Source organism: Aspergillus aculeatinus (genome assembly GCF_003184765.1).
Source record: "Aspergillus aculeatinus CBS 121060 unplaced genomic scaffold BO66scaffold_35, whole genome shotgun sequence".
In the NCBI taxonomy this organism is placed as follows: Eukaryota; Fungi; Ascomycota; class Eurotiomycetes; order Eurotiales; family Aspergillaceae; genus Aspergillus; species Aspergillus aculeatinus.
This window is the reverse complement of record NW_020291504.1, coordinates 324,361-344,338: the sequence shown is the minus strand read 5'-3', so window position 1 is coordinate 344,338 and position 19,978 is coordinate 324,361. Positions and strand designations below refer to the sequence as shown.

At 50.6% G+C, this 19,978-nt stretch overlaps 4 protein-coding genes and 1 non-coding gene across 5 annotated transcripts; 2 read left to right on the top strand and 3 right to left on the bottom strand.

Moving 5' to 3' along the window:
• Nucleotides 1-414: 414 nt before the first annotated feature.
• Nucleotides 415-810, bottom strand: BO66DRAFT_128609 (uncharacterized protein). The gene has a single exon (XM_025641977.1). It carries the CDS (start codon nt 717-719, stop codon nt 471-473), a length of 249 nt encoding a protein of 82 aa, XP_025502213.1. The 5' UTR covers nt 720-810; the 3' UTR covers nt 415-470.
• On the top strand, nt 811-9,134 carry BO66DRAFT_455555 (uncharacterized protein). The gene is made up of 11 exons (XM_025652099.1): nt 811-1,461; nt 1,599-2,112; nt 2,168-3,290; nt 3,341-5,523; nt 5,599-5,718; nt 5,853-6,716; nt 6,771-7,052; nt 7,103-7,177; nt 7,226-7,566; nt 7,624-8,101; nt 8,154-9,134. The coding sequence occupies exons 1-11, from the start codon at nt 902-904 to the stop codon at nt 9,042-9,044; spliced, it is 7,431 nt and encodes a 2,476-aa protein (XP_025502212.1). The 5' UTR covers nt 811-901; the 3' UTR covers nt 9,045-9,134.
• A 316-nt stretch (nt 9,135-9,450) lies between these two features.
• On the bottom strand, nt 9,451-10,812 carry BO66DRAFT_393179 (thioester reductase family protein). Its single transcript, XM_025647697.1, has one exon. It carries the CDS (start codon nt 10,694-10,696, stop codon nt 9,638-9,640), a length of 1,059 nt encoding a protein of 352 aa, XP_025502211.1. The 5' UTR covers nt 10,697-10,812; the 3' UTR covers nt 9,451-9,637.
• A 375-nt stretch (nt 10,813-11,187) lies between these two features.
• Nucleotides 11,188-19,557, top strand: BO66DRAFT_377725 (putative polyketide synthase). Its single transcript, XM_025645768.1, has 12 exons — nt 11,188-11,859; nt 11,924-12,424; nt 12,478-13,165; nt 13,221-13,679; nt 13,735-15,908; nt 15,961-16,057; nt 16,128-16,153; nt 16,240-17,157; nt 17,211-17,492; nt 17,552-17,626; nt 17,682-18,022; nt 18,077-19,557. Exons 1-12 carry the CDS (start codon nt 11,248-11,250, stop codon nt 19,452-19,454), a joined length of 7,551 nt encoding a protein of 2,516 aa, XP_025502210.1. The 5' UTR covers nt 11,188-11,247; the 3' UTR covers nt 19,455-19,557.
• Nucleotides 19,558-19,703: 146 nt separating this feature from the next.
• Nucleotides 19,704-19,795, bottom strand: BO66DRAFT_t222. The gene has a single exon. It is a non-coding gene; the product is annotated as a tRNA-Pro (tRNA).
• Between the last annotated feature and the right edge of the window lie 183 nt (nt 19,796-19,978).

The following is a 19,978-nucleotide window of genomic DNA, read 5'->3' as shown; positions in this document are numbered from 1 at the left end:
ATGGAAAGGTGGTAAAAGGTTCCGAGGGAATTCGGTCGAGGATTGCGTAGAGAGGTTGGTGAGGAAGAGAAGAGTACCTTGCTGGCGGATGATTTATCCCCGCTTGCTGCAGCTCTCCGATAAGCGGTGGTGGTTAGGCCACTTTGGGTTTAGTGGCTTTCGAGGTGGTTGTAGTGCTTGCCGCTATCTCGCACGCGTGCAACAGCAACCGGCGCGCCGCATTGCATCAACCGCAACGCGAACATCCAGAGTTCAGCTTCTTGGTTACATCGGTCTTATCGATAGCCGTTTGATGTATCGTTTCTTTACATCGCCAGTAAACTGTACTACTTCGAGGGAAGCATGCAACGCACACTGAGACCCGAGGTATGTGCTGTCTTTTACACAGACGGATACATAACCGGTGGATTGCGACGGCTAACGCAGTATTTCTGCTTGCTCAGTAACCTGCCACTTGACATGTGACTTCTCTAAGAGACTTGCTTGCCCTCGCCCTGGATTCTAAGCTCTGATGACTTGTTACGATGGCGGAAGGAGGCGGCAGCAGCCGATTCGGGCACTACGATGGGACTGAGAGGTGATACCGAGTGAGACAAGTCAGGTACAGTGCAGTTGCAACTACGGGAACAGATCAACAGAGGCATGTCTGAATGAGTTACCGAAGCACATGTAAAAGTGATAATGGATCTAGCTCTGGGCTCCAGACGCAGGAACGACATCGCCCTCCGACCGTTTGTTCTGCCATCTACACCGTTGCAAGATACCAGTCAGCGACAGAAAACACTTGCAAGTATCATAGCCACCGTTGGCCACTGGTCATCGAGCACGTCGATTGAGACGAATAGCGACGAGAAGGGAACGTCACAACCAGGAGACGGGACTAGAAGCACGGAGTCCGATTATGGACTCGCAAAATGATTTTGAGAGACTGCCCAACTCAGAGGTAAACAACAAGTATGACAGAAGCAAAGCAGTGGATCCGATAGCTATCGTGGGAATGGCCATGCGGCTTCCAGGGGGAGTGACAACCGCTGATGAGTTCTGGGATATGCTCGTCAACAAAAAGACTGGCCATTGCGAGATTCCCGGTAATCGTTTCTCTGTTGATGCATTCTACAGTGAGACACGACCTCATTCAGTCAGAGCCAAGCATGGATACTTTCTTCATGACGATCCTGCCGAGTTCGACGCTCCCTTTTTCTCCATCTCACAGTATGAGGCTGGGAGGATGGATCCGCAGCAGCGCAAACTGCTGGAGGTGGTTTGGGAGTGCTTGGAGAGCGCAGGAGAGACACATTGGCGAGGCAGAGATGTTGGCTGCTATATTGGGGTCTTTGGTGGAGACTGGTTGGGCTTGACGGATAAAGATCATCTGGCAACAGATCGATACTATGTCCTAGGAACAGGAAACTTTACCCTATCCAATCGCATATCCTACGAGTATGATTTTCGTGGACCAAGGTATGTACTCGATTGATGTCTGCCCTGAAAAAGAAACTAGGATATGTCAAGTCCCCTTCACCATCTCGCCCGTTTACCCGGGCATGGATTCATTATTGCCTTTTGTGGCCATGGTACTGACTGCGATTGAATGTTAGTATGACACTAGAAACAGGATGTTCAGCATCGATGATGGCCCTGCACGAAGCATGTAATGCACTGAATTCTGAACAGTGCTCGTCCGCTATTGTCGCTGGGACGAATCTGATTCTGTCACCAACTATGATGACTTCGATGTCGGATAATATGATCATTTCCCCGAGCGGAATTTGCCGTACCTTTGATAATGCGGCTGATGGGTACGGAAGGGGAGAAGCCGTCAGCGCCATTTATATCAAAGCATTGAGCAGCGCTGTCGAGAATAATGACCCTATTCGAGCTGTAATTCGAGCCACAGCGACCAATAGCGATGGCAAAACCCCCAATTTTACCACACCTGGTGTGCATTCCCAAGAAAGCCTAATTGAAGCAACATATAGAGCAGCCGGTATAAGCGATCTTTCAGAGACTGGGTACTTTGAGTGCCATGGTACGGGGACACAAGTCGGTGATGCCGCCGAGGTCTCGGTCATTGCTAAATTGTTTGGAGGAAGGGGCATTACAATAGGTTCAGTAAGTGTCACCAACAGAGACTAGGGAACTGGGCGTTCAATCTGACGGATGATAGGTCAAACCCAATGTTGGCCATTCAGAGGGCGCATCTGGGATCACTAGCATAATCAAAAGTGCTCTTTGCCTAGAGCAAAGAATCATTCCTCCGACTATATATCAAACCCCAAACACTGAGATTCCATTTGAAGAGAGGAAGATATACCTGCCTTCTCAGCCTATGACTTGGCCTCAGGACAGGAAAGAAAGGATTAGTGTCAACTGCTTCGGCATTGGGGGATCCAATGTCCATGCAATCCTTGAATCCTACCGCTTACTTCCTAAGGCGAATTTGGATCATGCTATGCAATCTGATGATACACCGGAGCTCTTGTTAGTATCTGCAAGCACCAAGGATAGTCTGAAAACACGCATATCAGCTGTCACCGAGTTTGCGAACAGGCCTAGTGCGGCATTTTCAGACCTTGCTTACACTCTTCGTGCACGACGTACACATATGGCAAACCGGGCTTTTGCTGTGGTACGGCAGAATAGCCAAATTGACGAGTCTAGTTTCGAAAGCCATGAAATGGAGGAGGATCACCTAGTAACTCTTGCTTTTTCCGGTCAAGGGCCCCAGTGGCCCGGGATGGGCAAAGCTTTAATGCACAAGTTTGTCGAGTTTCGAACTGCCATTAGTGAAATGGATGGCATTCTGCAAAGTCTACCTGATAGTCCTGATTGGTCTCTGGCCGATGAGATCTCGAAGGATGTTGACTCCCGCATTCATGAAGCACATATCACACAACCACTGTGCACTGCCTTCCAGATTGCCTTGTTCCATGTGATGTTGGCTCTTGGCTTGAAGTTCGACTACTTGGTAGGGCATTCCAGCGGTGAAGTGGGTGCAGCGTATGCGGCAGGTGCGATCACCATGAGATGTGCCATTCTATTGGCATATTACCGTGGAATAGCCACGAAGTCGGAGCAGGGACAAGGATCGATGTATGCCGTTAGTCTGGGCTCTGAAGAAGTTGGCCCTTATCTAAGAGGAGACGTCGTCATCGCTTGTATCAACAGCCCGAAGAGTGTCACACTCTCTGGCTACAAAGAACCACTAGAAGAAACTATCCATGATATTCAGCAGCAAAGACCTGAGGCAATCTGCAAGTTGCTAAAAGTTGATGTGGCATATCATTCTCGTGAGTGTTATCCTTCTAAACCATGTCAACTGGTATTAATGCATATCCAGATCAAATGACACACTGCGGCCGCGTATATGAGTCTCTGATAGCACCGCACATGGAGCACCATACGGGACATATGCTGCCTTTCGTATCAAGTGTCACCTGCTCCATGGTTGAGAGTCCCACCGAGCTCGGGGCTTCATATTGGCGTCGAAACCTTGAATCACCCGTGAAATTCCAAGGGGCTGTTGTAGTGATTCTAAAGTGTGACATAAAATCGCACGTTTTTGTAGAACTCGGCCCTCACTCTGTGTTGTCAGCCCCATTGAAACAAATATGGAGAGCCCAGTCTTCAGGCCAGAAACAAGTTTATGTCCCAACCATCATACGAGGCAACAATGATCCCGAGGCACAGCTTTTGAGGACCCTGGGCCTTCTTCATAGTAACGGTGTCTCAGTCAAACTCAGCATCGAAAGCCATGACAAGAAGTATCAAGTGCTGACCGGCATGCCGATATATCCCTGGATGCGAGGCAAGTCTCTTTGGACTGAGAGTAGAGTGGTGCGTGAATGGAGGTTGAATGTACATCCATACCATGAGCTCCTCGGTTCTCGCGTGACAGAAACACCCGAACTTGAGCCGACATGGAGAAATCTGCTATCACTTTACGCTGTGCCTTGGATATGCGATCATGTACTCCAAGGAAGTGTGGTATTTCCTGCGGCGGGGTATATCGCCATGGCAGGAGAAGCCATACGGCAACTCTTTCCGTCCACAGAAGGTTTCGTCATGAAGAACCTCATGCTCAAGGCTCCATGGATATTGGAAGAGAACAAATCCTTCGAAGTCATTACCGGCCTTAAGCCCATCAGATACAATGACATGGAAGACTCAGAGTGGTACTCGGTTTCCATCATCGTTCACGACGGCAATTCGTGGACTAAACATTGTCAAGGGCAAGTTAGGCCAGAATCCCGTAGACGCCAAATTGATGGGACATCGGAGACTTACCTTCGTGCTATCAACCCGGAAACCTGGTACGAAGCTTTGAATAGGAAAGGACTTGCTTATGGTCCCCGATTCCGAGGTCTAAAGAACATATCTGCAAATACAACTGCGCCCACTGCGACCGCTTCGATTGTCGACGATGCATCAGAGCATGATAGCAAATATTTCGTACATCCAATCGCGATCGATCAATGTTTACAACTCTTAAGCGTCGCCCAGTCAAACGGTCTCATGCGTTGCTTGACCGGACTAGCTATTCCAGCCTCTATAGAAGAGATATACATCACCTATGGGGGAAAAGAGATGAATGTACAGGCGGCAGCCTCCTCTGATGCCCCTGAGAAGCGACTTGGAAATGCAACCCTATCAACGGATCGGTGTGTGAGTCTGTCGCTGCGCAATGTCTTCTTCTTTTCCCTCGACGATGAGGTCTCCTATGGAGACCCTGTTGTTCCATTGGTCGCGCAAATGGTCTGGACGAAGGATATTGATTTTGTGCCTTCAGATAAGCTTCTCATTCCACGAGCTCCAATGTATTCCAATCCTAAAGCAAACAGGGCGATACAAGCATTGAGCAAGATTGCCATTCTTCACATTCTCAATTGTGCGAACGTTGTCATATCAGTCGAGCCCCGTTCTGACCACATGAGGAAATGGAAAGCATATATTATGAACCAGGCTCGCATTGTTGCAGAGGGAAAAGAGTGTTTCTTCCCAGAATCACGGAACTGGGTATCTGTTGGGATCGATGAGAGGAACGACCTCATTTCCGAGGTGCTCGACGATATTCAACCCATACAGGAAGAATTCGCTGTCATTCTCACTGTGCTTCAAAATGTCTATGAAAACTGTGCCCAATTTTTGCTCGGCACAGCTTCTCCTCTCGAGGTCTTTCTTAAGGACAAGATGCTTGAGAGATACTATGCTGTCACACGCCCACAGCAAATGAAAGACCTTCTGTATTTGCTGGGCACTACGAAGCCAGGAATCAGGATTATCGAGATTGGTGCAGGAACAGGATGTGCTACATCTGAAGTCCTGAAGTCCCTCCAGACAGAGGATGGAGTTAGACTATACTCGTCCTACACGTTCACGGATATTACACCTGGCTTTTTTGCCCCTGCCGTGGAAAAGTTCAAGGACTGCAGTGGCCTGGAATTCAAGACCCTCGATATTAACCTGCCACCCGGCGAACAAGGATTTGAGCTACATACCTTTGACTTAGTTATTGCATCCAATGTCTGTTTGTCTTCCCTTAAAAACCTTGACTCGTCCGTCTCAACTCCCATTTCTCATGATTCAACGTCTCGACAGGCTGTGCATATAACCCCTAGTCTCCAATGTTCCTTGAAACATGTTCATGATCTCCTGCGTCCTGATGGGCGTCTATTGCTACATGAACTCAATCCCGGTAAGACAATTGGTCAGCTTCTTGTTCGTCAGACACATACTAACCTTTAGGAAAGAACTGTGGATTACAGACTTTTTGATGGTACGTGTCCATAGTCGCTGAGTTTGTTTTAGGTGCCGTATTGAACTATTTTTGCTGAGGCTTGTCCATCATTTAGGGTGTCCTTCCAGGCTGGTGGCTTGGAGAAGAAACAGACAGGCGAAACCGACCATACGTACCGCCGGAGAGGTGGGATGAAGAGCTCAAGCAAGCGGGATTTACTGGAAATGAGACTGCGGTCTACGACAACGATCGTCCACTCCAGACGAATTTCACTATGTTATCCAGGCCAATTGAATGCAAAGTGAAACGACGAGGATCTGTGCACATAGTATACAGTGGAACTCAGAGCATCTGGATGCAGGGCTTGAGTACATCACTTGTGGAGAGTGGCTATTCTGTGACATCTGGAATAATGAGAGAAGAACATCCCAGCGGCGCTCTCATTGTTTCTCTCCTAGACTTCGATGAGCCTTTCTTCTATGACCTCACAGAGAAGACTTTTGAGTCATTACAACATTTCCTTCGAACCATAGTTGGAGGCGCGATACTCTGGCTTACACATCCATCGCACTTGAGCTGTCCGGATCCTCGGTTTGGTCCTATACACGGGTTCACCCGGACGATACGACAGGAGCTTGATGTACGATTCACAGTACTGGAGATTGACGGTTTTGATACCGGGGTATACTCCGCCATTCTTCGTTTGATCGAAAAGATGCAACAAGCGCAGCAGTTCTCTAGTGCGGAAATCGACCAGGAATATGTTCTCCATGAGGGTAACGTGTATGTCAGTCGGTGTCATTGGCCTTCATATGACAGATCGACACCTCGAGCAGAAAAAAGCGAGACCCCGTGCAAAAAGCTTGATATCGCTGCATACGGTCTCCTGGATACCCTGCGTTGGTGCGATACGGCACACCTACCGGTAGAACAAGATGAACTAGAGATTGATGTTCGCTACGTGGGGTTGAACTTCAGAGTAAGATGTTCTCAGTATGGGCTCTTTGGTGTCGCCTGCTCACCAGTGATCTAGGACCTTATGGTAGCTATGGGTTTAGTTGGTGACCGGAGTAGTCTAGGATTTGAAGCAACTGGTGTTGTCTGCAGGACAGGATCACAAGTCCTCGAGTTCCAGCCCGGTGACAGAGTCGTCTTCACCCAGAATGGTCTTTTCACGACGAAAACTGTGGCCAACCAACGTTATTGCCTTAAGCTTCCGGACGAGCTAGGAATGGAAGATGCATCCACCATGTTTTCGGTTTACGCCACGGTACTATACTCCTTCCTTCGAGTCGGGGCTCTGCAGGCAAACCAGGTACTTCTAACTATGGATAATCACACACGACATCACGTTAACCTTTCTAGACTGTATTAATTCACTCAGCATGTGGGGGCGTTGGACAAGCCGCAATCCATGCCTGTCGAGCTGTTGGCGCAAAGGTTAGACTGGGCATTGGTCAAGAGGGAAAAAACTAACAGTATGGCTAGGTCTATGCTACGGTCGGAAACGATGAAAAGGTTCAGTATTTGATCGATCATTTTGGAATGAGCAGGACGGACATTTTTAACTCGCGGGACGAATCGTTTGTAGCCGATCTGATGCGTGAGACAAATGGACGGGGCGTTGATATCGTGCTCAACTCGCTCGCAGGCAAACTCCTTCATGCTTCGTGGAAATGTGTCGCTCCGTTCGGCAAGATGATTGAGCTGGGGAAGAGAGACTTCTTGACCAATGGCATCCTTGACATGGCTCCATTTCATTCGAACCGTGCGTTTATCGGTGTAGACATGATTGGGCTTGCTGAAGAAGATTCCGGTACGTGGGAGTGGTGAGTGACCTCAAAGGCTCTTCTACCACCACACTTGATAACATGGCGACTCTATAGGTTAACAGAGCAGTTCAAGGTCTGGTATGTTGAAGGCAAAATCAAGCCTATTCATCCTATCAAGGTCTTTGAGGCTGCGGAAGTCTCGAGTGCATTCAGGTACCTACAGACGGGAACTCATATAGGCAAAATCTTGGTCAGAATGCCCGATTCTGCGCAAGAATTACCATCCACACCGTCTGTACTATCCTATCGGTTCTCGACCTCGTCCTCATACTTGCTGGTGGGAGGACTTGGTGGACTTGGTCGCTCTGTTTCAAGCTGGATGGCAGAGCGAGGTGCTAGCGAAATAGTTTACCTTTCACGCTCGGCCGGTCAGTCCGAGAGCGATCAACTTTTCAGAGAAGAGCTTAAATCACAAGGCTGTGAAGCTATCTTCGTGGTCGGAAGTGCGACAGTGCTTGAGGATGTACAAGAGGCCATTGCCAGGTGCACGAAGCCCCTAGCCGGTGTCATGCTCTTGTCCATGGTCTTGCGAGTAAGATGGCTCCCAGAGTCTACAGCTTATCGATACTGACTCCTCTTTCTAGGACCAAAGCTACCTCAATATGAGCTATGACGATTGGACAACGTGTCTAGACCCGAAGGTCCAAGGGGCCTGGAACTTACATCATGCCGTGCAGAGTCATAATCTCGATTTTTTCATTCTTTTCAGTTCTGTTTCCGCGATCAGCGGCTTCCCGGGGCAGGCAAATTATGCTGCTGCTAACTCATTCCTGGCCGCCTTCACCCAGCACCGTCGCCAGCTCGGCCTGAAATCGTCTATCCTCGATCTCGGCCCGGTAGAAGATGTGGGAACAATCAGCAGAAACCCGAAGCTGCGCTACACTCTGCGCCGACATGCGGCGCGGCTGCTGAATGAGCGGGAATTCCTTCAAGGGGTTGAGCTGGCCATTCTGCAACCGCCCATTCCCGGATATTCCATGCACGACGACTACCAGGGCCCAAGGATCACCAACCCGGCCATCGTCGGCCTTGGGAACACCAGGCCCCTCGATGATCCAACAAGTCGGCCGAGTTGGCGCCGCGGAGACTGTCGTTTTGCCCTCTACTCTAACATGGATTTGAAAGGGTCGCGCCACGAAATGGAGAACAATGAGCTGAAAATGCTCCTGGACAGCATCGAAAGGGATCCCGCCCTGGTCAATGATGCCCGAATCCGGGGCCTCATTGTGATCGAGGTGGGCAAGATGATCATGCCGCATCTCGCCAAGGAGGGTGAGTTGACCGAAGAGCAATGCGAGGAGATTCAGATCGACTCTCTCGTAGCGATTGAGATTAGGGCGTGGGCGAAACGCGTAATGTCGCTGGATCTCACTCTGGTGGAGATCGCGAAGGCGGCGACGATCGGGGGCTTGGCCACTTTGTGTCTGGGGCATCTCAGGTCCCGACATGAACCTGAAGAGAAAGAGAAGATTTGAGTCCTTTCCTGTGGTGATTGACCTTGCAGTCGTTGGTGGCTGGTTTCACTGGCGACCGAGGGCTTTGCTTTCTTCTTTGTGGTATTGCTGTGTGGTTAGACGTTAACAGATTGACAAATGTGATCCCGCGTTATGCTTGCTTGACTTGTAGCACTGTTAAACTTGCTTTTGCGATCATACATTCTTATATCTCAGGTGCGGTCTTCTCTCGGTGTCGGGAGTTAGAAGAGGTTCATATATAGTCACACAGAGAGAGATAAGGGCTTTTGGCTATGCGGAGCTTCTGGCTGGTGGGGTCTGTCAATGACTACATGCAATAATATGCAGCGAAGACACTGCGAGAAGGGTTCTATGCATTGGCATCACTAGACTACTATAACATAGTCACTACTTCCTCTGCACAAGCGTTGAAGGTACTGAGTATCCTTGACGTAACTTTCCCTGGCCCCGTTGCCCTTTTCTCTCAACATTGTCTGTTTTGCCTTGAATTGCAAAAAGGTGGGAGTGCTTATGACGAGTTGGGAGGATTCGATTGTCCGACTGACTTGCGGTATCATAGCAAGTCATCCTGGTGCTTCACCCCTGTCTTATGATCAAGTCTTTCTTGATCCTTGTGCAGTCTTCAATGTTTCCAGAAACTGCCGAGTCACCCGTTGCACTCGGACCTGCATAAACCTCTCGGGGTCATGCTCCCCTAGACCCAAGCTCAAGGGACCTTGGAAATGCTGCAGTCCCTCGGAGCGGCTACAATCATAGATCCAATCGCGCGGAAAGGTCGTGATCAACTGGAAGAAGAACTCCGCATGGCTCGGTGCTTGCTCACTCGCGTAATTGCAGACTGCCGCATGGGCTGCCGGGGGAACATGAGCACTAAACATGTGTACTATGTCGGCCATGCTGTACGTAACGTAGAGCGCCGCCGCTGCGTGCACAATCCCTTGAGTTCCAAGCGCCAAGTGCAGGAGGCATGTATTGGAGGCCTGATCTACCGGGATCTCGTCCCAGGTAAATTGGACGTCTCTGGTCTGCTCAATGATCTGTTCAAGGCCGTGCTCGTCACTGCCGAGTAGAAAACGCAGATACGAGTGCATTGGGATGGCCATGTTGAAGCCGTAATATGGGAACGGTTCCGCAATCGCGGGGCCGAAATGGGAGGGGCGTACGATGAGAACGGTATACCGTGGTTTGCGGTCCAGCGTCAGCCGCTCGGTGAGATATTTGGCATAAGCGTAGGGCACCATGAACTGGGAAGCATATGTGGATTCGCCAGCCTCGAGGATAGATTGAACTTCTTTGGTAGCATCCAGAACAGGCTGATCCGGGTCGGACGAGAGCTCGTGGATCTTTTCGCCAACCCGACCGCCAGGCAGGAAGCTGTTTACATAGGTGGTGGAAAGGTAGAGCAGGGTTTGCAGCCGCACGAAGTCGGACAACAGGTCAAGGAGTTGGAGCTGCGAGACGCAGTGCTGAGTTACCGATGCTCGCAGCTCCTGCTGCAAGGAGATATTTGCAGCACAGTGGATGACTACCGTCACCTCCGCGCGCAGCGTATCCAACTCGGCCGCCCGAAGCGCAAGGTTGGGCTTTGTGACATCGCCCACAACGAAGTGGACCTTGTGAGTGGTAAGAATATCGACCGACTGTTCGGGCATAGATTTCTCGATCTTGTCCAGCGCGCGCTGGATATTCCCGCGACAAAGAACGAAGATCTTTTTGGTTGGTAGCTTCACAGCTAACTTATACAGAAGACAGCCACCAAGGGTACCGGTTCCACCTAGTAAGAATACGACTTGCTCTTTGTACCAATCCTCTGGGTGATTGAGACGGTCCATGGTGCGCGGGATTAATGACAATGGGTTGAGGGTTCTGCCGCCGAGAGAGGAAACGCAATGAGAGTTCTGGGATAAAATACTCGATGCGTAGCGAGAGGACAAGGTGATACCTCAGCGGGAGCTGCCTCACTGCGCAACATGAAGTCGTAGGTGTACAAGCCGAAATGCCCCGAAGCCGAGTCCCTCCCGTTCCGTCTGAAAGTCATACAGCCGAAACGGGAAAGGTGTAACACACGTGCCTGCTGAATCTATCCTGAGGCTTTGGCACTCTGTCTTGCATTTAATCTGGCCACACCCATGCTCCTTACTATGTATGAACGAGGTGCGATTTGGTCGACCCGGGCAGTTGATTGCCATCGACATCGTCTACAATGTACCTTTCAGACACCGAAAAGAGGGCACTTGGCCAGGATGATAGTCTATCGCAGACGACCCACCCTACGCCTACTTCCGTGGCGAACGAAGCCCACGCGGCAAGCTTTCCCGACACGCTTTCTGCTATTGCAGTGGTGGGTATGGCGATGAGGCTTCCTGGGGATGTTCGCACAGCAGAGTCGTTCTGGGAATTTATCATGAATAAACGCGACGCTCGTGGCGAGGTACCTCGGACTCGATATGACATAAACGGTTTCTATGATCCAACGCGGCCTCATGTCAGCAAAACCCGACATGGGTACTTCCTAACGGAAGACCCAGCCCTGTTTGACGCTCCTTTCTTCTCTTTAACTCCTAAGGAGGCTTCCCGAATGGATCCTCAGCAGCGGTTGCTGTTCGAGGTGGTTTGGGAATGTCTAGAAAATGCTGGAGAAACCGACTGGGAAGGAAAGGATGTCGGCTGCTTTGTTGGTACTTTTGGTGAGGATTGGCTTGGCCTTGCATCCAAGGACCACCAACATACCAATCGCTACCATGTTCTCGGGACCGGAGCCTTCGCGTTGGCGAATCATACCTCATACTACTTTGACTTTTGTGGGCCCAGGCAAGTCAAATATCCATCCATATATGTGGTACAGATCAATTGACGTTTCTAATAGTATGACCATCCAGACGGGGTGTTCTTCTTCGCTCGTTGCAATTCACGAAGCCTGTCAGGCATTACATACTGGATCCTGCAATGCAGCCATTGTGGCGGGCACCAGTCTAATACTGGCTCCCACCACAACAACCACCATGTCTGATAGCATGGTGCTATCAGCCAGTGGGACCTGTCGCACATTTGATGCCGATGCTGATGGCTATGGCCGGGGAGAGGGCATCAATGTTTTATACATGAAGCGATTGGGTGACGCATTGCGCTGTAAAGATAGAATTCGAGCACTCATCCGCTCAACATCTTCCAATTGTGATGGTAGATCGGGTCTGATAACCACCCCTTCCCCAGGCTCTCAAGAACGCCTCATTCGCAGTGCCTACCATCGAGCAGGCATCGCAGACATCACGAGCACGGGGTACTTTGAGTGTCATGGGACCGGAACTATGGCAGGAGATACAGCGGAGCTGTCAGCCTTATGTAAGGTTCTGGAAGGCAAAGGAGCCATAGTTGGGGCTGTAAGATCTTCAATTGTGAGTATCATTGACAGAATACGCTAATGTTTATGCAGGTCAAACCTAATTTTGGTCACTCGGAGGGCGCTTCTGGGATCACCAGTGTGATCAAGGCGATCTTATCTCTGGAACATCGCACCATTCCGCCAAATCTGCATTTTGTCAGCCCGAATCCCAACATTGATTTTCAAAAGCAGGGCATTCAAGTTCCCGTCGAGGCGGTTGAGTGGCCTCGTGACCGACACCTTCGTGCCAGTGTCAACGGATTTGGGGTTGGGGGCGCCAACGCACATATCATCCTGGAATCAGCAGACAAGCCTATAAAAGTCAATCTTCCGCAGCCTAATCCCGGCGAGAACGACTCTTCCCATTTATTGATCGTTTCTGCTCATGACCGAGACAGTTTGCAGAAGCGCATTGAGCAGATAGTCTTCTACCTGGATTTACACCCCCGCCGCATCACCGACCTTGCCTATACACTAGGCCTCCGACGCAAGCATTTGGCCCATCGAGCCTTTGCCGTAATTCAACCAGACCGCCCAGTAGAAAAGTCCGATTTTGTTTCTTTGCACTCTACAACTTCTTCCCGTATCGCTTTCGTCCTAACCGGACAGGGAGCCCACTGGCTTGGTATGGGAAGAGACCTACTACGGAAATATCCTACCTTCCGACAGGACATAAAGTATCTAGATGAAGTGCTTAGAAAATTCTCTAATCGGCCACCTGATTGGTGCTTGGAAGGTAGTCTCCCGCATTTTCCACTTTCTGCTTTTTAGAAACCTGTGACTTACGCGAAGAGCACCAGATCTATTTGAGACCTACGACCCTGACCAAATGAGCAAACCGGACATAAGTCAGCCTCTGTGCACGGCATTGCAGATTGGTCTGATCAATCTTCTTTCATCCTGGAGCATCAGACCCACGGTGGTGGTTGGGCACTCCAGTGGCGAGATTGCGGCTGCATATGCGGCAGGGGCAGTCCCTGCATCTTCGGCTATCTTACTGGCGTATCTGCGCGGTCAAGCTGTTCTCACGGTGCCCCAAGACGAAAGAGGTGAGATGGCTGCTGTAGGTATGGGTCGAGACCAAGTGAGGCCATATCTCATAGAAGGGGTGGAGATTGCCTGTGATAACAGTCCGCAGAGCGTGACGGTAGCAGGACCGTCCGCGAAAATTGACCAATTTGCAGCAACCCTTCGCGAAATCGCGCCGGACACATTCTGTCGCCGTCTTCGTCTTAATGTTGCTTATCACTCAGGTGAGTACAGATTCTGATGTCTTCTGGTCGTCGTTTTTCACTCTGACCAATTCAGCCACCATCAAAAGAGTCGGCCATGAATATGAAAAATCTGTGGCTCGCTGTCTGGAGCTCAATGCCCAAATGCTTCCCATGTTTTCCACCCTTACCAAAGAGGTGATTTGCAAACCTAGCACACTTGATGCAGCCTACTGGCGCGCCAATCTGGAGTCTCCTGTTCAGTTCCACGGCGCTGTGAAAAATATGCTTGATGCAAGTAATGCCGATCTAATTCTCGTCGAAGTCGGTCCCCATGCTGCCCTTTCCGGCCCCCTCAAGCAGATTTTCCAGAACCACAAAGCCAAGTATAGCCCATCGTACATTCCCACACTCATTCGAGATGACACAGACTGTCAAGAACGTCTTTTATCGGTGGTTGGCGGCGTCTTCAGTCGCGGCGGGGCGGCTTCCTTGTGCAAGGTCATCACGCCGGGCCAGGTTCTACCGGATCTCGCCCCTTATCCCTGGCAGCATGGTGTGCGGCATTGGAGCGAAAGTCGTCTGGCACGAGACTGGCGACTCTGTGCCACATACCACGAGCTACTAGGCTACCGATGTACTGAAGCTACTGACACCACTCCAACCTGGAGAAACGTGCTTCATCTTGATGCCGTACCATGGTTGGCGGAGCACGTCATCCAGGGACAAGTAGTTTTCCCGGGCGCAGGATACATTGCAATGGTCGGAGAGGCGGTCCGGCAGCTATCCTTTGAGTCTTCTGTTCCATATTCTTTGCGGGACGTGATTTTCCGCGCTCCCTTGGTCCTGGAGGACTCCCTTGATGGGGTGGAAATCATCACCAGCTTACGGCCAGAGCGACTTAACGACCTTCAGGATTCGGACTGGCATATATTTGCCATCAGTTCCTATGACGGGAATTCATGGACCAAGCACTGTACGGGGCTTGTTCGTCACCATCTCAAGGAAGCTGGTCTTCCTGGGGATATGGCAAGATCGATAACTCCTCTCATCCGCCATGCCTCGTCTTCGAAGTGGTACCAGACAATGGCAAAGTATGGACTGACTTATGGTGCTTCATTCCGTGGGCTTCGAGAGATCACCGCCGATGCATGCGGAGGCCGAGCGGTGGCCACGGTCTCGAGCATGATCCAGCCCGGTAGGAGTCAGTACGAATTACATCCCACCGTGATGGATCAGTGTTTGCAGCTCATAGGAGTTGCTGCCACTTCTGGCTTAGCGCACAGAGTAGACAGATGCTGCATTCCCGCGTCGGTGGAAAATGTTTTCGTCAGCAATGGAGCAAACAGCCTCCTTGCAGAGGTTTGCATTACGGGCAAATCCAGCCATCTAACGGCAAATGTAACCGCCATAGACCACGGACGAATAGTTATGTCAGTCACGGGAGTGGTACTTGTTGCCCTTGATGACAATGAAGATCGGCATTCAACTCGTGTTCCCCTCATTTCTCATTTGAATTGGCAGCCTCATCTCGATTTCAAGCCACCATACAGCCTTTTTTCTTCCCCGAAATCTACAACAGTTTCAGTTGATTCTGTCAGAAAATGCGAGCAGCATGGGCTACTATGCCTTTTAGAGACAGCAGAAGAGATTCGAGAGATTAACCCCCGCGACAAGCACTTACAAAAATGGAAGAACTGGGTTCAAACTCAGGCAGCCAAAGCCCGTCGGGGTCAGGATCAGCTTTTGTTCAACTCGACTAGCTGGGCGCACATGGCCTCATCTGAGAGGCGACAGTTAATCCAGCTCCTTAAAGCTGAATTAGAAGGCCGTGAGCTTTGTTCACCCGTCGCAGACTGTGTCAAGATCATCTGGCAGAATTGCCTCGAGATCTTTGACGGAAGTGTCTCACCGATCAATCTTCTTATGGAGGATGATCGTCTTCGCCGACTTTATGACCAAGAAATGCACCTGAGTGACTGGTCTACCTTTCTTACACTACTCTGTCATTCAAACCCCAACATACGCATTCTCGAGGTGGGTGCTGGGACCGGAAGCGCAACAGAGAGAGCTTTATCCTCGTTAAATCGGAGTGGTTTGCCCATGTATAAAAGGTACACCTTTACCGACATATCCTCGGGTTTCATGTCTTTAGCGCAGGAGCGCTTTCATGAACGTCAAAATATGGAATACAAGGTTCTTGATATAAGCCTTTGTCCATCATACCAAGGATTCAGTTCCGGGGATTATGATCTTGTTATTGCATCCAACGTATGTTGATTTGATAGACTGACTACTTTCACTGGCGTTGATCTTCTGCTAGGTTATCCATGCCACGCCATCACTCAAGGCAACTTTGGAAAATATACGTCAGCTTCTGGCGCCAGGAGGCCGGCTACTGCTTCATGAACTTCATCCAAGTAAGGCTCACACTTACATATCCATAACCTATGTAGTTGAGGTGAGTTCTGTCACTAATATACGGGGTAGATATTTCAAGTATCGACTTTATTATGGTCTGTTCTCCCTCTCTTTGTCCTGGGTCGTTTCCGTTTTTAATCTCTGTTTCCGTTCCGAACACTGAATTTTGTTTCATGTCTAGGGAACTTTACCCGGCTGGTGGCTCGGGGAACAGGACGGGCGAGCCGAAGCACCCTACGTGAGTCCAGAGAGGTGGGATAAAGAATTGCGCTCCGCGGGGTTCGTCGGCGTGGAGGCACTGGCGAATGATGTCGAGCCCCCATTCCAATTCTGCTCCACGATGATTTCGCGCGTATCGCGGGAAGTCAGTGAAGACAGTGTCAGCTTTGGTGAGAGAAGCATTATACTTGTCTGTCCCGAGCCGGGACATGAATGGGTCCAGGCCTTCCGAGCAGAGCTGGTTTCATTGGACTACAAGGTGGATGTAATTCCGCTGGATGATCCCTTCTATCCCGGGGAGTCCTGTGTTATCTTCCTGCTCGATCTAGTTGTTCCTTTCTTGCATGCAATGAGCGCCAGGGAATTCGAGACTTTGAAGACACGTATCTTGGCTGCTGGGAGATGCCGTATCTTCTGGGTGACCGCGCTTTGTCAGCTAGCCTGTATCAACCCCAACTACGGACTGGCTTTGGGATTTGCGCGAACTTTGAGGAAAGAGGTGGAAGGTCACTTCTATTCGGTGGAAGTGGAGCATTTCAACCTCGAAGCAGCCAAGCACTTTGCGGCTATCATCCAAACGGTCTACAGCTCGGAATATCAGCAACAGCAAGAACCCGATTTTGAGTTTGCCATTTGCGAGGGCTCAGTCCATGTTCCGAGAGTGTGGTGGGGACGCAACAGCGACACTAACGACGATAATGACCATGCAGAGATCATCGCCTCGCCAGACCAGGGAAAGAACTTGACCATCAATACCCTAGGCCTCTTGAATACTTTAACATGGCACAACACTGATGTCGACACACTGGGGGCCACGCAGGTCGAAATCGAGATGCAGTACATTGGACTCAACTTCAGGGTATGTCTCCTGACCTCTCTCGTACTGCATAAAGTCCTTCATACCTTCGCAGCTAATACTTTCATATTTACCAGGACCTCATGGTTTGTATGGGGGTCGTGGGCACCAAAGATGAGCTAGGGCTAGAAGGTAGTGGGCTGGTGCGGCAGGTGGGCAGCCAAGTCACAAATTTTCAAGTGGGCGATGAAGTTGTTGTAGTAGGCATTGGACTTATGGGTACTCGAGTAATAGCCGAGGAGCGATGGTGCATGAAGCTGCCGCGAGGGATGGAGATGGAGGAAGCCGCGGCCATGCTGTCAGTGTACGGAACGGTCATATACTCCCTGATTCATGTCGGAAATCTGAAGCAGGGCCAGGTAAGTCTCCCTCCACCTCTGATTCTCAAGCCTTGGATAACGCTGTATGTGCATGGCAGTCTGTACTGATCCACTCCGCTTGCGGTGGAGTGGGACTCGCAGCGATCCAGGTCTGTAAGATAATCGGAGCTGAGGTCAGTCAATACAGTCTTTCCATTACCCGGAGAATCAATCTGACAAGGATTTCAGATATACGCCACTGTCGGCAATCAAGAGAAAGTTGACTTCCTTATCAATAACTATGGCATTCCTCGCGCGAGGATCTTCGACTCCAGAAGTGACACGTTTCATGCATCCCTGATGGAGGCGACTAATGGACTTGGAGCTGATCTAGTATTGAACTCACTGGCTGGGCCCTTGTTACATGCCTCTTGGGATTGTGTGGCACCTTTTGGCAAGATGATCGAACTTGGGAAACGGGATATATTGACAAATGGCCAGCTGGGAATGCGGGGATTTAGGGATAACCGTACGTTCTGCGGCGTGGATTTGTCTCAGGCAATGGACTTGGATACGACTTTGCTTCAGCGGTAGGTGTCTCTTGACGGGCTAAGGCCAGTACAACCATGCTAACAGGAGCGCAGTCTGGCAACAACCTTGAAAACTTGGTTCGAGGAAGGCAAAGTATCCCCAATCCAACCTCGCACCGTCTTTGACGGGTATCAAGCAGCAGATGCGTTCCGTTTCCTTCAGAAGGGGACCCACATTGGCAAGATTCTCCTCCGCATTCCTGAGGACAAAGCTGCGCTGCCTACTGAGGCCTCGAAACACTCGATAACCTTTCAGCGGGATGCATCGTATCTCTTGGTAGGTGGGCTCGGGGGCTTGGGTCGTATCGTTTCGACCTGGATGGTGGAACAAGGGGCACGGAGTCTCATCTTCCTTTCTCGGTCAGTGCAATCTCCAAGCAATCAAACCTTTGCCGCAGAGCTCCAGGCTATGGGCTGCGTCGTGGAATGCATCTCCGGGGACGTTCTAGAGCCCGACGACATCACGACAGCCATGAAAAGTTGCCCTATGCCCTTGAAGGGCGTGATACAAATGGCAGGGTGTTTACGAGATTGTGCGATTGCAAAGATGTCGTTCGAGGATTGGCAGGCTGCGGTGGCACCAAAGGTCACCGGCACCTGGAACCTGCATCACGCAACGTCAAAGGAGAGTCTTGACTTCTTCGTGGCCTTTGGCTCCGGCGTGGGTATCTGTGGAAATGCTGGGCAAGCCAACTATGCCGCGGCCAATACGTTTCTCGACGCGTTTACTCAATATCGACGCCAGCAGGGCCTTCCGTCTTCCGTCCTGGATCTCGGCGCTGTGGACGGAATCGGGCTCATCAATCAGTCGCCCACCAGCATGCAAGCCATGCACACAGCGGGAATCTGGTTATTAGACGAGGGGCAAGTTCTTGAGAGTTTCCAGCAAGCGATCCTGGAATCGCATTCCCCTGCTGATTCAACGACTACCGCCGGTGGTTGCGTGGCGCGAACGAGTGCCCCCGTTATCACCGGTCTGGGGAATAGCAGGTCCCGGGCAGACGCGAACGTGCGGACGTTGTGGTCCCCCGAGGCGATGTTCTCCATCTACTCGCACGTGGAACAACGGGGTTCGAATCAGGGAGGCAATATAGCCGGGAGCAACATCCTCCGGGATATGTTGCTCCGGGCCGAGAAGGATCCATCGCTCCTGAATCACGTTGAGACCCAAGACCTGATCACTGCGGAACTCTTCAAGTTGGCCGATGCGTACTGGGCCGAGGCTCAGGGCATGGACGCGACGCAACGACTGGGGATGGTGATTGATTCGCTTGTCGCGATGGAGATGAGGAGCTGGATGCGGCGCAATTTGAATCTCGACGTCACCTTGCCGCAGATCTCCAAGGCAAAGACCGTTGGCGGTTTGATTGACCTGGCCTTGAACCAACTTCAGGCGAAATTTGCGCCCGGCGCTGGTGCAAAGGAAGAGTAGGTAGTTAGTTGACACACTCCTTTTTCTGGGGATAGAAGAAGCAATTGTTGGTAGGAGGGAAGCAAGGTGGATCAAACTGACATGGTGGATTTATCAATAGCTTCTTGAATGATAGTGGAATTGATGGTGGGCTTTTTTGATCGCTTTGTTTCCTCTTCCTTCTTTCTTGTAGCTGCCTTCTGTTTGAGCTTCGTGGAGGTTCGGTAAAAAATGAAAAAGGGGCAGAGAAAAATCAACACAAAAAATCAAGGCCCGAGCCGCGGATCGAACGCGGGACCTCTCGCAGATATGCTTGGGTTTGGAATCCCTAAGCGAGAATCATACCACTAGACCACCCGGGCTTGTCATGTGATCCGCAGCTTTTGAAGTTATGATGACGGGGACGTCAAGAGAGTGGACAAGACTCACCATTCAATTTTCAGCTCTCTCGCCGTGCTATGCTGCAAATCGTGCGGTTTGAATAATTATTGCTTGCATTCTTGAATTGAAATGTCCTGTTCGAGTGCTTTTACATCTCGCCATTG